The sequence below is a fragment of the Harpegnathos saltator genome, unplaced genomic scaffold (assembly GCF_003227715.2).
Source record: "Harpegnathos saltator strain DR-91 unplaced genomic scaffold, Hsal_v8.6 scaffold467, whole genome shotgun sequence".
In the NCBI taxonomy this organism is placed as follows: domain Eukaryota; kingdom Metazoa; phylum Arthropoda; class Insecta; order Hymenoptera; family Formicidae; genus Harpegnathos; species Harpegnathos saltator.
This window is the reverse complement of record NW_020230280.1, coordinates 950,645-968,462: the sequence shown is the minus strand read 5'-3', so window position 1 is coordinate 968,462 and position 17,818 is coordinate 950,645. Positions and strand designations below refer to the sequence as shown.

At 51.8% G+C, this 17,818-nt stretch overlaps 1 protein-coding gene across 3 annotated transcripts in view; it reads right to left on the bottom strand.

Moving 5' to 3' along the window:
- LOC105185000 (uncharacterized) overlaps nucleotides 1–15,199 on the bottom strand; it is a 32,195-nt gene extending 16,996 nt beyond the window's left edge. Inside the window, exon 1 of one of the 3 annotated variants that reach the window (XM_011144183.3) lies at nucleotides 14,839–15,199. In XM_011144183.3, coding sequence (XP_011142485.1) covers nucleotides 14,839–14,922 — 84 coding nt within the window. In that variant the 5' untranslated portion in view covers nucleotides 14,923–15,199. Of the gene's footprint in view, nucleotides 1–10,169; nucleotides 10,310–14,838 lie in introns of those variants that run through there. The other 2 variants (XM_011144182.3, XM_025302033.1) reach the window with 2 other exon arrangements.
- Nucleotides 15,200–17,818: the final 2,619 nt, after the last annotated feature.

Below are 17,818 nucleotides of genomic sequence, written 5' to 3'. Positions count from 1 at the left end.
ATTTGAGACACGTGAAACATGTTAAATTTAACACATCATTTCTTACGGTATGTATGTGTGTGGTCTCTGTGCATCGCGACCTCCCGTTTTCAACGTGACATATCCGCGTGCGCTTGAGAAAAAAATATCCTATGGTCGTGAAAATCGCACATGTCCGTTAAATTTGAATAAATTCGTCTTTTCCACACACGCGAATTTTCGTCCATTTAATTCGCCGTTCGTTCGCTTAACGAAAAATTTCATTCACAAATTGTCAATACCGCCCAGTGCGGTCGCGGTGAAATGAATTGATCCTCGCGTTAATGCGACCCAAGTTATCCTCGCGGCGCAGAACGCCGCAACATTCTTAGTCTCCGAGGAGAACTTTAGAAGCCTGTTTCTCACAGTTATGACATAGGGGCGTCTGGGCCCTTTTATATATAAAAGCCGTCCAATTAATAATCTGCTTGTAGGAGACGGGTGGAGGGGGATTAAAGCACCGTGAGTTTATCGCGATTTGAAAAGTCGAATGGCCGAACGATATCGTTTTGCGTGTTATCTTCGATCGTTATCGACGATCTCTCTCTCTCTCTCTCCCCCCCTCCCTCTCTCTCTCTCTCTCTCTCTCTCTCTCTCTCTCTTTCTCTCTCACGAGCGAGCGCACGAAGGGAAGAGTGCGCGATACCGAACGCGCGCGCATCCGGAGAGCAGGAAATCCTACTTGGTCGATGCCGCCGCCTCGGCTCCTTTGTCCTCGCATTCCCGGCGCGCGTCATTTACGACCGTATATTTGCCCGACTTGATAATCTAAGAGGGAACGTATTAACCGAAACGTAACGACCGAGGAAGAAAATAATTTCTCAGCCGTGCGCGCGCGCGCGCGCGCGTGCGTAAGCGCGAGCGCGCAAACGCGTTGCGATTTCGTAGGCGCGCATAAATCTCACTCTTCCACGAGAGATATTTGCTCTTCGAATGTGACGTAAATTACACGCGCCGGGAGGCGCTCACACTCGCCGTGTGCGTGTACACGCGAGACACATTTTAAGGGGACGATAATGCGCACAATGCGCGACGTGAGAATCAAATGTCATCAACGGGCAAGAGAAGCAACACGGCCGGGCCATTTGTAAAATTGCACGGTTTATTGTCTCGCGGACTTAAACCTTCATTTCAACAGGAGAGAACGCACCTCGTGTGCGAAAATCACACCTCACGTTTCGCGAATGGTTTGCCTCGGCGGTCGAGTATCGCCGAGTATCGACCTGCGATGTCATGTGTGCGACAAAATTTGATTGGCAACTCGCGGTTTAAGAGCGCGACACGCCTCGGCCATGTCGAGGACGTCGCGTGCGCGCACGCGGGTGTCATTGAACAGCGAAAGTGAATCGCATTAAATTATTGCGATTATACGCCGCGAGGATGGCGATACTTATTACCTTCACCACCTGCGTCGAAATCGATAGGAGGATAGAATAATGCCCGGCGTTCGAGCAGGTGGATATTACGTGGATCCTGCAGGCGCGCGAGCGAGCAGAGAGAGAAAGAAAGAAAGAAAGAGAGAGAGAGAGAGAGAAAGAGAGAGAGAGAGAGAGGGAGAGCATTCTCCGTACCGCGCGCGCCCGGTATACTTATCTACTTAGAGTATTTATTATTCCCGCGACTGGAATTTTCATTGTAACAACATTGAAACGGGCCGCCCATACATACCGAAGACCGCGTGATGGATTCAGATACGCTCGAATAGCCGGCGTACTGCGGGGATCGCGTGTACTTCTGCGAACAACATAATTTAAGAGAAAGAACAAATCGTTTCCCACTCGAGTCGATTTTACAGTCCCGTAAGGAATGGCAAAGAGCGCATTGCTCCGGTGGCAATGCGTTTGCATAATGGCGCCAAAGTAGATACCGTTTTACAGTTATTCCTACGCAAATCTCTCTTACCGTGCGGTCGATTCTCTCCGAGGCTCTCTTATTTTACACTTCGTTCGTTATCCGAGATCGATTTCGCTCGATGTTCGATTGAAGTTGGAAAGCTTCTTCTGTTTATCGTGACATTGAGAGTTACGCAGTCCGCTTAATGCGCGCGATCTCGATCTCGAGAGGAAGACATGATTGATTTATGTCACGTCTCACGTGTAAATACGATAACTGAGAGGTAAAAGGATTTTCGATATTAATTTTCAGAAAGCGAGAAGAAGCAATTTGCGAGAAACGATATGAATCTTTTTCTCGATCTTCTTGACAATCTTGTTTCTTCTTTCACAAAGGACGAACTGAAAGTTCTCATTTACGCGACTCGACACGTCGAACTTTCGGGACGTGCAGCGACGAAGACCCTCCGAAAACGGCGAGCATCTTGCCGCCGTAATCGCGGCGCCGTCAACGAGACGCAAATTGCCGCGCTCAAATAAGGGGCAACCCTGGAATTTCGCTCTTGTGCAATCGTTTCTTTAACGGGACGTTCTTGCGCGTCTTGAAAAAGACGGAGTGTACGCATGCGAGCCTTTCCATTCATGGCGCGGTGTGCGGCCGCAGCTGCGTGGAGCTCGCGGAGAAAAGTGAAAGTACGATGTTAAAAAAAGCGAGAGAAGCCGACAATCTCATCGTGACGATTTAACCGCGCGCCGCGTATACGTATACGCCACTCGTCTGGTCCGCTCGCGCAAAAACCGAGCGGCCATTTGAAGGGACCCATTTGCCGTTTTCCTCCTCGATTTACGATGCAATAATCATTATTCGACGACGATGAGTCTCTCAGTAAAGCGCGAAAAATCTGCGATGGGCGCGCGAGCGCGCGCACACACGCGCGTCTAGCAGAGCCCAGTCTTTGTACGCGTATTTTTGCAGACACAGCTTAGGGTCGCAACGCAACACCGAAAGGCAACAAGAATAATCCTCTTTAAGCGGACGCGAAGAGTCCGTATTTTTTCTACGGTGTCAATGAATATTAGCGCCATAAATCGCGAGGGAAGGTCAGCTCCTTCGCCGTTGCTCGGAGAAGCAGCTCTTACTCCACGCGAATCCAGAAGCGACAATGGCTCTTCCAGGTAGGCCTCTAACCCGTCTAGTCCTCCTGAAGCGCGAGGCTCTCTCTTCCTTTGTAGTCTCGCTACAACTCCCCGGCTTCCAGATAGGATTCATACACGCCCGCGATTTTACGACAATGCCATTTCGTGCGTGCGCGTAATGCACGTCGTGCATTCGCGTCTGTGTGTGTGTGTGTGTCTGCGCGCGCGCGCGCGCGCGCGCGCAGACACTCGGCACTCGGAGTGCGTGAAGAACGTTTCAATAATTTCACCTCGCCGCGTCACTATGAAGCTACAAGTGAGCTTGCTGTGAGCTTGATATGAGCATACGTGAACGCGTGCAATGTTGTCGCGAGACGTCAGGCGATATCCTTTGCGGGGGGATCAGGAATGACAATGTGCAAGAGCTTTCTAAAGTGGCGGAGGTCGGTATCCCCGGTTATATTTCAATTGAGACTCTCGATCGAGGAATATAATATTCGTCGGCGGCGGATAAATGAAAATTCATATTTATTTATATCGATCGAAAATTGTATAACAACGATTTACGAAAGAATACATTGTGCGTCAAAAAGCAAAAGCTTTTGGGAGCGAGTGGTAGTTTCTTGACTCCGTGCTTCAAGTTTCCCATCCCAGGGTTTCTCGCTTCGATCTGAAACATCGATTCGCGCGTTTGGCCGATATTTGCTTTCCGCCCGTCGACCTAACAATGCCATCGGCGCGGCGACAGCGAGCGCGAGAGCGCGATGCATCACGCTCGGCATTTGTCCGCGGGACATTTTTCTTGACCATTAAAGAGTCAGACGTTGCGCCGTTAAGGGTTGACGCTCTCCTTTTGCGGTCTCGCCACGGCCTTAACTTTCGCGCACGCTCGCGCGTTTACGACGACGCTATCTCTAGCGCGGCGCAGCGCCGCTCAGCGCAGCGCGGCGCGGCGCGGCGCGGCGCGGCGCGGCGCGGCGCAGCGCAGCGCATCGCATCGCATCGCATCGCATCGCATCGCATCGCGGCGCAGCGCAGCGCAACGCGCGCGGCGAGAGCGTTCGCGAGCGCGCGGAGCGTGAATAACGCTTCGACGATTTCGTCCCGACATCTCGCCCGCGGCCGAACCGCAGACATAAATCACGATCTCCACTGACATACCTGATTTGCCGACTGCCATGGGCATATATACCGGGTATAAGCTCTGTATAGATCATGCGACGTCAAGTGTTTAACCCTCCCGTAGCGAGCCATGAATTGTCAGCGGACCAAGGACGTGCAGCGCCTTCGGCCGGCCCGGCCACTAATCCTGCGCCTCGCTCCGCTATCGCCGATGTTTTACTATCGTCGCGTCAATCAAAAGTTACAAGAGCGTCCGCTTAATGTCAGTTCACCAAGTGGAATATCAAACGGCCGGAGCTGTCGGCGGTGCGGGCGTTGTTGAGCCGCGACAAAAGCCCGACGAAACGCGTCGTCGCGTCAAAATGCGATGCGGGCCAAAACGACAATCTCGCGTCGCGTCGGCGTCGGCGTCGCAGCCACGAGTGGACAACCCAGCTGATTCTTGTGAATCGTCAGCTTATAGTCCAGAGAACGTTTCATCGTTCAAATCACCGAAACGCAGGTTCTCGCGAAAGATCGAGCGAATTTTCAACAAAGAGACCACGCAGAAGGACTGAGGAGGGTCTCCCTTGGGTCGTTTTATTCGTCAGCCACAACGTTCCGAGATGCAAAGTCGCGACCTGCTGCAAAATTGAATGAAAGTCCGCTTTCTTGGCAATTATATCTTGGCGGTAATAATTCGTCGAAGTTCAGGTTTCCCGAGAGACCCGTTGCTGAAGGAACCAGGCAAGCGTGCCGCGAGAGGAATAAAAAGGAGCGATACGCTATCATTATCTCGTATGAACACGTACACGACCACGTCGATTTGTGCGTGCCCTTCTTTTTTTTTCTTTTTTTCTTTTTTCCAAACGGTTCTTTTCACCGCGCCAGCGACGAGGCAGGTGGTGGTGGCGGTGGTGGTGGGGGGGGGGGAGAGTTCCATCGTGCGTTGCATACGCGAAGCGGCGTGTTCGCGCGGTGATAGAACCGTTTTTGCCCGGACGATACCGTCATGCGTAAATGCGTAAATTGCGCGGCACGTGTGATGGACCTCACGCGCCCTACATGCATTCGTAATCACAGTATTCACCGCCATTCTTCTCGAAATTACACACTTCCCCCGTGAGAGAGTTAATCGCGAGAGATTGATCTTTTATTATTCCGCCGATTTTTCACGCCGCGATCCAGCTCGCCTACGCGAACGCCACACTCCGCGCGAAGCGCGCAAAACAACCCGCCCGTAACTTTATTGATTCAAAGTCGCGAGTTATTGACGATAATCGCGCCGTAGGCGCTTAAATAGCGACATAGACCTGTAATAAAGTCACGTGGCTAAATCCTGAAACACCTAAATTGATAGGCGTCGGATAAATAATATAATAAAAGCCACTACGTGACTCTCTCTCTCTCTCGTCTCTCTCGTTCCGCGGGACACGGCGCGGCTGTGTCTGCGGTGCGGACGCGGTTATATAACGCGAGAAAGGATAATCAATCGCCAGGTCACAGAATTGCACAAGCCAGACCGCCCGGCAAGATCCTATCGAAGAGCGATCGGGCATTTTCCTCCGACCGAATTCGTTCGACCTGCGACTCGGCCTCGGCGCGGCGACCGCCTCGAGACTTTTCGCGCGCGTTTTCTCTCCATCTCAGCCTGCTCATTCTCGTTTCCACGGGCGCATGCGAGCCCGCTGATAAAGTCGCGTGTTATTTATTGCACGCACGTTCGCTCGCGTGCACGCGTGTGCACGCGCTCGCGAAACGTTTATCACGGTCTACATACCCAGAGCGCGTTCCCTCTCCGGTCTCTCCTCTTTTCTGTTTTCTGTTTTCAAATTTATGAGGCGCGCGCGCGCGCGAGCGAGCGCCTCGTGATATCTTGCGATGCATTTGGCGCGTTCTCGCGCTTTCGTTGTCGCAATTTAGCAACATCTCCGATGATAAGTGTGGACAAGTGTGTAATGAAAGCGCGCGGTGAAATCGCGCGACGCATTGTGCCCGTCGCGGTACGCGCGCGTAGTACGCGCCGCGCGATCGTCATCGTCAGCGGCGTTTCCGCTCGCGCCGATACGTCAGAGAACTCGTAACGCTGAAGCCATGCGTAATTCCCGAGCGGCGGATTTTTCCGGCGCAAATCGCGTAACGCCACGTTCGCCACGTTCGACGAGCGAGACCGATATTTTTACGCCCGCGTGCCTCTTTTATCTCTCCTCTTCCCGCCCCGCCGGCACCCTCCGCTCTCTTTCTCCCTCGCCTCGTTGATTCTGTCATATCGCGGAGAGAAGAAATCCCCAAGGCGAGGAGCGGCCGCGGATCGATTCACCTCTCGCGGAATTTCTATCGTCGTTTTACTCCCGCTACAAACGGCGCTGCACCTCTCTCGTCTTTTCAACGTCCTTCCGCACAAATTGTGCTCTTGTTAGAGGCACGAGCCTCTGTGCAAAAGAATATTTTAAACGTGGCCGAGTTCCTGCTGTCGGAACCGAGCGCTCCGATTTTTACCTTCGCGCTTGCTTTTCCAGGCTGGTAAACATCATTCCGTTGGCTCGAGAGAATCGCTCTCGGGAGCTTCTCTCTTACAGCTGTAGCTGTGCGTAGCTTTAAGGAGATTACACTGTCACGTTGCCTTATTTGATGGAATTTCAACGCGATGAGCGCGACTGTCGTCGACGAAATAACCGACACGATGAAAATCTCCATTCTCGCGGATTGCGGATCGGAAATAGCAACAGCGCGCTCTCGCGCTATTCTGCGTATAAGCAGATCACGTCGAGCCAGTCTGGAATCGAGATGACTGTCACGTCTGGAATTTGCGCGGATACTCGCGATCCGCGCCCGGTATATAATTAAACGATTAGTCAGCAGGTTGCAGTCGATTTCTACGAACGAGGGAGCGAAGGCTGACGCTGAGAGACAATCCCTGCTGCCAGGTAGACTCGCGTCACCGCTGGATGGCTACGTACATAAATCACGTAACGCGAGGCTTGATGAGCCGCAGGAACAGCCAGCCATTTCCTGATCGCGTAATTTTTGCATGCTCACGCATCGCTTGATCCCTAGCGAGCACGCGTTCGAGCCGTCGTTTCTTCTTCAGGCGCGTTCACCTCATCCTGAATATCTCAGATGTCCGAATTGCTGCAGCTCGCGCCAAAATCGCGACTTGTCGCGATTATCGGCGGATACTCGTCGCATCGTGAAAATTTACTCAACCTCGTCGAATAACGAGCACTAGCTCCTTTGACGAGACGAGATAAACGGCCGTTCTTCATTCGTTAAAAGCGCCCCCGATATTCCCGCCTTGAGGATAATTCAATATCCGAGGATACAAAGTGGCCGCTGTAATTTGCTCAAGGGCTTTCGCTCATCGCCTCCCCATGGATATCTCTCAGTTATTAACTCCTTGACTGTGGGGCGCTATACGGCGTTTTGAGACTTCTGGTGGTTCGTTATTTCTAAAATTAGGTATTGGATTAGGTTTTTGGGCTCGCTCTCATTCAACGGTAAGCCTCAAAATTCAGGTAGGTCCAACGCCTAGAATTGCGAAACATGTAAAAGTTTTGAAAAACAAAACACTTTGAAAGGTGATATTTTTGGTTCTTCTTGGGCTTTTTAAAGTCGCTCTTTGCAGCGGTGAATTTTAGACACTTTAGAAGTGACGAATGTCACTTGTGTATTTTCGCTGAATTGAATCTCTTCTTTATTTCGATAAAATAAGTATTACGATTCCCCGAGTCCATTGTTCTGCAAAATCGTGACTTTGTATGTACGTAAACAGCTCAGCTGAGGCTGAGCCTTGAGCATCAAATTCTCATGTTCATTTTCATTTGTTCAACTGTTGAAAATCCACTTTTAGCCAGCTCGGCCGCGGCGATTCAGCTTTTGCCAGTCAAGGGATTAAGCTCGCGGGCTTCGCGCGGCGCCGCGCCGATACGACGAGCGCGGCTCGATTGGCCGGGTCGGTGTGTTTACCGCAGGATAAACCGCGAGGTTTACTCCGCTCACAATCACGGTGGACTCGCCGGAGCGAGTAACGTGGAACTAAAATCAAGACGAGACGATATTTTACGCGGCGCCGCGCGCGGTCCCTCGCTATCGATTCCCGATATACCGGCGACGCGCAACGGGTGACGCGCCGTAACGGCCGATCGGCCGGGGATATTGCGCATTGCCGTGGAGCCCCTCTCGCGCGCGCGCGCGCGCGCACTTTCGCAACCTTAAAGAAAAGACTTATTATCGTGGCCGAACGTAGGCCGTACGCGCGGCGTAGGCCGTAGAAACTATCCGGTCCGTGGTCGTTGGCTCCGAAAATGGACACGACGGCGATCGGCGAGAAAGAGAGACGCGCGTCGTGTTTCCGATCTCGACTCGCCTGCGAAACGGGCTCTCTGCGCTCTCTGCTCTCTCGGCCGAATACAATTGCGCGCGCGCGTGGGAGATTCCCGATATCACGCAGCCATCATGCGTCTCGCGAGCCGTCTTACCGAGAGCGATAGTCACGTGTCCGGAGTAATTAATTCGCCGTGCGCCGTTCTCAACGTCGCGTCGCGTTCGGACGAACGCTCCCACCACGTTTCTGTCCGAAGGCGCCTTGCGCCTTGCGCTAATTAACGTTTCTCCATCGCTGTATCGATATCAAAGGGCTCTCGCTCCGTCTCCGTAGAGACGAGAGGCGCGTTCCGTGTGGAAAAAGTCGGCGATACTTCTCGTCGTTTCGAGGCGCCCGAAGAGACGTGTACTCGGTGTATACGGCTAAACGGATTAACAATTTACGCCCGTCTCGCGGGCCGAGATGAGAATAATTCCCGCGGCGGCGGCGGCCTCTCGTTAATACTCGCCGCGCCGTGGAGAAATGTGTTCGGTGCCGCTGTAAAGATTTCCATTAAGCAAACGCGCGAGGGCTAACTGCGCGCGGGCCGCGGTAATCTACGCGAGGCGATTCGACACGAATGGAAACGAGAGTATTCATAGCCGTACGAAAAGGCCGCTGTTTGTTGCGATCGCCGCTTTGCGCCATTTCGCCGTACGTTTAAACGGCACACGCGGCGGCCAGTTGTGATAAAGACACTCTACTTTACGTTTCGCCGCCGCGGTCCCGCGTCCGATTTACGATATTATGTTGCACGTTGAATAGATTGTAACTTAAGGGCTGCCTTCTCCAGCGGCGGACGTATTTACACATCGGCGTCCGGCGGATTTAATGAGTGGACTATCGACAGTAAATTCCGCGACGCGATAAAATAAAGCGCTGCGAGATACGTTAATGTGTGTGTGTGTGTGTGTGTGTGTGTTGGCTAAACGCAGCTCCGATCTGCCGCGCGACCGCGCGCGCGTGCAGACATGTCAATCGGCCTTCAGCAAAACAACGTCCTGAGATCGCCCGGTAGGGTAACATCGCGACGCCCGTTAATGCACGCGCCGAGGGCACGCTGCATTAATCCCGCGCAACGTTTTTAGCGCTCCGCTGCCGCCGCTCGCTCGCTCGCCGGCCACGGCGGCGGACACGAGCGAAAAGTTATCGGCTCGCGCGCACTCGCGCCGAGAAACACTCGCGCGCGTGTAAACAGAGGAGGAAAAATTATCGCGCGCGCAGGAGCGAACTTCCTCTCTCTCTCTCTCTCTCTCTCTCGCTCTCTCGCTCTCTCGCTCTCTCGCTCTCTCGCTCGCTCGCTGTTCGCGAGATGAGAGACTAACAAACGCCGCTATTTATACAGCGGTGATTTATCGGCTACCGGAGTAACAGTAATTTACGAATAAGCGACGAGCAAGGTAGGATGTATCTCGGGATAATCGCGATTTCATCCGATGATTTAGTATCATCTCGTAAAATATTAAAGACGGATGTGCGCGTGCACATACTCTCTCGCGAAAGATTCTCCTTCTCCCCCTCCCCCCCCTCTCACTCTCTCTCTCGCGCGCGCGCGATCGTGCGATCGCGTGCGATGCAAGGCTCGCCAGCGAACGCGGTGACGGAGAGGATTTTCCACGGGCGATCGGGGCACTCGCGATATCGGGGACACGCGGCGGCCACCAGAGACCGCAGGCATGTGTGTGACGCATGAATTAAATAATCTAGGTTGATTTTACCTTGCGCGATCTGATACGTCGTCATTGAGGAGGTGGTTGCGCGCTGCGCGTTTACGACCAGCTCATCCGACGTTGCTCACACGCACGCACACCGCATCGCGAGAGCGGCGGTAAGGTCTCGCGCACGCACACATGCACGCACGCACGCACGCACGCACGCACGCACGCTCGCACATGAGATGGAGAAGCTGAGAGCGAGATCGCTGTCGCAATACGGCGATTCTACAATGTCAAAAATCAGACGCTCCGGCGGCGGAGCGCGCGGACCTAACGAGCGCGCGCGACGCGCGCGATGCGAATGCCGCCGTCCGTCAGCGCTAATGTTTCCGTGCGGCAGAACCGCTCTCGGTCGTGCGCGATTAATAAAAGCGTTCTCTAGCGTCGGTGCAAAACACACTCGCACAATGTGATATCGCGACGCTTTTTCGCGCGCGCTCCGAGGCTACCCCGAATCCGTTTACCTGGCTGATCTGCCGCAAACCGGTTCGGGAGTGCACGTAAATGAACCGACGCGCACACTCCGACGGGACATTTTGTACCTTCATATACGACAGTTCCTTTGTTTTCCAACGTGGGATATCCATTGGCCGTCCATTGGTGGTTACATTGCAATTAAGATTCGTCGTACGGACGATTGTCACAGATTCTTTCTACCCACTGTCTGACTTGCCAACGACAGCGTTGCGAATGCACGTGTGTGTGTGTGTGTGTGCGCGCGCGCGCGCGCGGATAATGAGTTGGCATAATGCGTCATTGAACGCCCGCTCGCCGGCGAGGAATATTTCTTTCGTTTTCTCCGACGAGACTTACATAAGCCGTCTTACAAAAGTGTGCGCGGCTAGTTACGTAATGATCCGAATTTATCACTTTCCCGCGTAGCTTTATATAGGACGCGCTATCTCGCTGTATAATATCGGTAACGTACGTATGCGTGCGTGAGTGCGTGAGTGCGTGCGTGCGTGCGTGCGTGCGTGCGTGCGTGCGTACGTGTGTCCGGGCGTGTACGTGCGTGCGCTCGAGGACCTCATAAATATTAATACAGTAGCATAAGTAGAACTATGTGTAGTAAGGCCGCGAGCTCAGTAAGGCCGCCTACTATCGGGGCCTGGCGCACGATGTAACGTTCCCAGCTGTTGCGGACACGCTGGAAAGGGAAAATTCGCGCAGAAAGACGCGTACATGTATTTTCAATTAATTCGCAGGCGTTTCTCAGGATGCGCTCGTTTGCAATTAAAATTCTCCTCGCGCGTGACTAGTCTCCATTCGTCAATATAAACTAATGGATGCCGCATCGAGAGAGACAAAGAGAGGGAGGAAGAGGAAGAGAGAGAGAGAGAGAGAGAGAGTCCGGGTTAATTATATTATTCTATTATGGAAATTGCGTCGGCACGAAATGTCTAATTAGACGTAAAATGTTAGTCGGATGCTACAGATAACATCGTTGGTCCCCGCGCGAGCAGCCATTCGAAAGATCTCACCGGCAAGAGATATGTACGTGCGCGCGTCTCTCATTAAGGGGAACCTCTTAAAATTCGACGTTGATACATCAATAAAGGGAAGAAGCGAGGTATAATCGGCATCGGCCGGGGGAAAAGGTAAAAGGCGCATTCGGCCGAAGAAGTGAAGTCGACCAATTAGCAGTCTCAGATTTGTCTGCCGTTTGTCGTTCACCTCGACGAAGACACACAAGCCGAAGACTTCTCTTCGGCTTGTTAGCCTAATTTGCAGGTAGCTCGGCGAAACGTTAAATTCGTCGTGAGCTTCGCTCAAAACACGCCGAGAGAGATGATCGCGCAAGAGAGGAGGGGAGGCGCGCTGCGCGTTTAAAAACGCACGATTAAAACGCATGTTTCGTTTCCGTTCGGCCGAGGTGGAATCTCGCCGGATGCAGTCGCGCGCGCTACTCGTTCTGGAACGAGGGTTAGGACGTACTAAAGGTTACGACGGTTAGTGATAGCAAATGATAATCAGTGGGATGCGCGATAAACAATGCGGCATACCGCCCATGAAGCCGGGAGCAGCTTCTCGTTAATTAAATTTTTTGATTAACTGTATAAAGCTTGGGACGCTCGGAGCGCGCCGCGCTCTGCTCAGGCGGAGAGAGAGAGAGAGAGAGAGAGACGGTCGCTGCTGCCGCGCACGTGTTGCACACGTCCGTGCACACGCACACGCACACGCACACACTCGCACACGTGCTCACGGAGGTTCACGAGGTGCATTCCACCTCGTAATAGGCGGACCCCGAGGCTCGGGACTTTTCGTCCCACGATACATTTCGGACCGAACGAAAGAGAGTTGCAGCGCGCGCCGGAGCGTTAACCCTTCGGTGCGCGTCGCGTCGCCGATCGACGACGACGACGACGACGACGACGACGAGGCGATTCGGCCCGAGCTCGTGGCTGAAAAATGAGGAAGAGGTCGGCAATTATGCAACGGTGAAGAAATGTGAGAAGGGAAAATCGTTACAAAACTCGCGAGAGTGAGAACGGAATTTGAAACTACCGTGCTCGAGATTCGTTTCGATTCGTCTGTACGATTTGATGAAGAAGGCGGACGAGACACGCTACGGACGCGGAGAGAGATAACGCACACGTTACCGGTGCGAAGGTGCGCGCCTTTGATTTTCTCGTGTCGAATAAATACCGTTCCGCGCCGCATTCAGACGATAGTACTTTCACGTTATCCCGACTTTTGTCGCGACGACATTTCTGTTGCCGGACGATGAAATCGAGAAACTAGTTTGCATGCATTAACGCTGCTCGCTCGGCCGTCCGAAGAAAAAACGCCTAACTGTGGTTGTACCGCGCGACGAGAAAGATAATAAGACGAATTAATTCATTTATTTCGATGCCAATCATACCTTTCGCACGTGATACGAAACGAGCGAAACACCCGCTTGGGAAATGCCGGGAATGTCTGCGGTGAGACAGGCAACGGGAAGTAGGGAGAGATAACGTCGAGATTATGGTAAACGGATAAACGGCGGACTGAAGTGAGTAACTGTAACGTACATATAATATGTATTATTCGGCTGATTCCGCGATGGTCAAGTCGCGTAACATTGGCGCAAAGACCGCGGGAAGCAATTAGCAGTCCGCCGCTAATACCGTACGTAATAAGTTACGAATAACGCGGCCGTAAACATATACATTAAGCAGCCGAGATTCGCCCGCGATGCATAATCGCACGCGATCGAAATCAGTGAAAGAACGTGACGTCTGCGAGTAGTTACGGCTGCTCGATGCATTCTTATTCCTCGCTCGCCGTAGCCGAGTGCAAACACCGTAAAGTGATGTGAAATGACAAAATATCCGCGTATACCGTCCGCTCGAACGGTCCTCCCGATTTTTGCTCGCGAAGCGGGCACGGGGTGGAAACAAGGAGCCGGGAACTTCGCGACGTAAAGTCCGAAGAAGAGAACACAGCTCGAGGAGAAAGAAAGCGTCTGAATATTGTTCGCCGCTTGTAATACGCTAATAATAAGTTTTGCCCGTTCGCAGCGTCGTGTCTCGAAGGTTTATGAATAACATATGCGTCCGCTGCTAAAAATATAAATTGATTTTGCATATTCATCGCTGAGAAGTCGCGGTTGCATGTAATTCGAGTCAGCACGGCATAACGTTGCAGAGTGTCGTTTCTCGTCTGATGATTTATGCATTTCTGATTTTCCCCCGCGTTCTATCCGTATAGCGTCTCGGGCATTATGCGCGTCAACAAAGTGAACAAATAAACGGGCCAAGAGGGGAAGATGAATAACAAGCCGGTGCGCCGCGCTTATCAAATCTCTCTCATCGAATCATTCTCCTGAGTTTCGCTTTTGACATTTAATTAGTTTACGCGTCTGCAGTAGCGGCGTCGTTTATTTATTGCGATCGAACGTCTTTATCTTCGTTGAATTAATCGATGCGTATGTACCAACGCGATTACTGCATCATGACTCCTCTTGATTTATTAAACCCGCATTTTACATGTGTCATTTGTCCATTGGCAATTTGTTGATCATCTATCTCTCCTCCTCCTCTCTCACACACATTTCGATGTTATTTCAAATATGCGCTCCTCTCGTTAATACCGTGAGAGAAAAAATACATAACATGGCGAGGAATATTTCTCGTGGTCGGTAATTATACACGACGTATTCCAGTCTGATCGCGTTTCCCTTTATGCTTGTGAATTTTAAAATGAATTTCTTGTCACTTCTGTGTTGATCCCCGGTTACCGAATACTGGTTTCGCGTTTAATTATTCATGACGATAACTAAAAACTACGCGACTAGACCAGGCGAGACACGTCTGTCACTCGTTGGCCGACACCCGAGTGAGAGCTTAGCGGCCAAGGATGACCTCATCGATTATTCCCTCGGACATTGCGCGATCACGAAACTATTTTTCCGCACGAGCGTCGCTTCTTCGCTTCTTCTCCGCTACAAGATCGGCACAAATTCTGACCGACCCGGCGGACCGATGCGCGCGACAGGTCCCATTTCTAATCCCCAGCCCCGCGAATGCCGTCCGGTTTCCCGCGGAACAGTTCGACGGAGTACTACGACGTATCCGCGTCACACAAACGCGCGCGGCTTCCGGCGCGCTCGCTGGCGCGTTTGAAACGCCTCGCGTTCAACGATTCCGTGGCTCTCCGCGGCGTGGCCGCGGTTCCGCGGTATACTCACCTGGCCGACACCGAGCGCCACCAGGAGCCAGCAGCACACCGCCGCCGTCGACGGAAGCATCCTCGCCGGAGGAGCGGCGGTCATTTTGCAGGATGACCCGCGCCCGCGTACTGACTGCGTCGCGTCGCAGAGCGTGTCGCACTCGCCGAAGGACCCGCCGAAGGCCAGTCTCTCACGTCACATTTTCCTCGTTCCCGGAGAAGAGTCTCATCGTATCCGCCGGGTTACCGTGACGAGAGAGAGAGAGAGATAATCAGTACGCTCGCTCGTGAAGCGAGGCGACCACGAGGCGTGCCACGAGGCCGTTCTCCTCTCTCTCTCTCTCTCTCTCTCTCTCTCTCTCTCTCTCTCTCTCTCTCTCTTTCTCTGTCTCTCTCTCTCTCTCTCTCTCTCTCTCTCTCTCTCTCTCTCTCTCTCTCTCTCTCTCTCTGTCTGTCTCTCTTCTCTGTCTGTCTGCCTGCCTGTCTTTCCGTCGCGGAACGCACGAACAAACGCACGCACGCCCTTGCCAAGCGCGTCGAGTACCGCGCGCTCGACCGTCAGGAAGTCTCGGAAATCGTGCGGAGAAGTCGCGACGGTACGACCGCGACGAGGAAGATCGCTGGCGGGTGTTAGACTGGCGCAATAATGACTGCGCCCGGTCGAGCTGCTGCTGCTGCTGCTGCCAGGGACGCTCAGGTGTTCGGCTTTCTGGTGGGGATGGACGTGGTCGCAGTGGCCATTCCCTCTTCATCCAACGCGCTGTGCTGCGCGATGCGGGCATTCATGTCTCCGGTTTCGGTGGAGCCGCTGCTTGCTTGGCCGTACCACCGACGAGGTAACGCTGTCAGTCAACCCTGGGTAAATTTTCGTATTGACAAGGAGGCCCAAAGGGGCCCGGCGGTAATTGAAGAACGACGACAGTACCGACTGTTTTAGCTGAAGATAACGCGAACATTTATATTGCACTATATTTCAATTACCATAGCGATGCAAAATTACCAACGATACAAAAATATCGTACAAAATGTGTCGTTATTATAATAAGTCTGTCGCGTTGCTTTCTCGCTTGACTCCTTCATTCTTATTCCCTCCGGCGTTCGAATATTTTTATGTGTCCCCAATTTATGTTTACGCGCTTCTAGTCTATCGTTTTGAGTTTCTCATGTATCGTATACTTTTCCATGGCTAAGTTTTACACTTATACAAAATACTTCAATAGCCTGTTGAAATATTTAATTTGGCTCTCTCTGGCATGTCGTTAATTAATATGCATCGCGTGGAACTCTGTATAAAATGAATCAAGTGTTATCATGTAGACTTAAACTCGGTTAGGGTGTAACATTATGACGCAGGAACGATGCATTTAATTAAAAAGGAAAAAAAAAGGAAAGGAAAGAATGCCAAGTTTACACGCACACATATACACACGCACACGCCCCCTATTATCCTTTGAAAAAATAATTATATAATAAGAAATTAGTGTGTAATACATCTCATTTTATTTTGTTGATAAAAAAATGATGAAAAATATGCTAATGATCAAATAAGATAGTGATCAACATTTTCGAAATGCGCATCTGAATTTGTACAAAATTCAATTCTTTTACGAAAACTCGTAAAAACTTCGCAACCTATGCCGTTATTTTTTTGTGGATGTAAAGATTTAGCCACAGAAACTTTCTGCTGCATCTGTCGTCGAAATAGTTTAGCTTCCATTGGATCCGAAATAAAAAGTACATTTCCTAGTTGCTTGAAGCGATAAGGGAAAGATTAAGAAGATGAAGCCAATGTATGGAGAATACGAAAGCCTGAATGTGCATTCTTCTTTTTCGAGTATAATTTAAATGAAACATAGTGTCAGTTATCTTCTTGATACTTTCCGATATTTTTTTCCCATTATTTCATATTTATTACCATTTATTTGAACTATTTCGATGCTTATTTCGAGCTTCCGGCTGCGATATTCCTAAGAGGGCGTTAGAGCTCGGGGAGAATTCACGCTACTCTAAATCTCGTAAGACCAACGTTCCTTATTAAAATCTCGTCACGAGAGGCCGGTACGGACCGAGCAACTGGCTGGTAACTTAGATCTCTGGCGTATCAACGAGTAGTGAACGCCAGCCAGGTAGGTTGCTTCTCTTCAGGGTAGCGTCGGCGGCGACACGCGCGAGAATGTACCGTTGCGAGGAGCGAGGAACGAAGAGCGATAGCCGATGGCAAGCGTAAAGAACTGGCGCGATTGGCCAGCGCGAGATGATGTGTGCCAACCGCACGAGGCGTTCCCGAGCAATCACTCGTGCAAGTGCTAATTATGTCCGGTGCTGCTTGATTTGAATGATCAGACGAGAACATCGGCACGTTGCGGCGCGTTGAGAAGCATTAACGACGTTCAACGTCATGTCAGACCTTATACAAACAGGGACGTTTACAGAAGTAATCTCGAGATAAAATCAACTTCCATGCCTTTGTTATTCTTCAGTCTTCAGCGCGCGAGTACAATGCGGTGCGCGCACAGCTGACTCGTGCGCTAAATTTAGACACTTAAATCGCGAATAATGGAACCCGGATACTCATCCTTCAACCGTACGCGAAAGCGATCAAAAAATGAGACGTACGACAACAAGTGCTGGAACCGGTTGAAGCGGCTGAAAAATTGTAACAAACGAGCCGCGCGCGCGGCCCGAGCTAGACTGGTTCGACCTATCGCGATTAAAGCCAGTCGGCGCGAATCTTTGAGGCGTGCCTATCGCTTTCGAGGGTGGCTCGGCGGCCTGCCCTTATCGAGCCCATTCTGGGACAAGCGTTCCCAGACGCGAGCGAGCGAGCGTTCGATGTGTCTGCCGCTCGCGCTTTCGTACACGTCGTCTTCAGCGGCCACTGTTCGCGAGACGCTACTTAAGACATCACAAAGCAGACAAAGAGTCCGCGTGACAGACAATGGAAGCGGCGTGTAATCATTGGCGTGTAATGCGCACACCAGCGACGAGAGAGATACGGG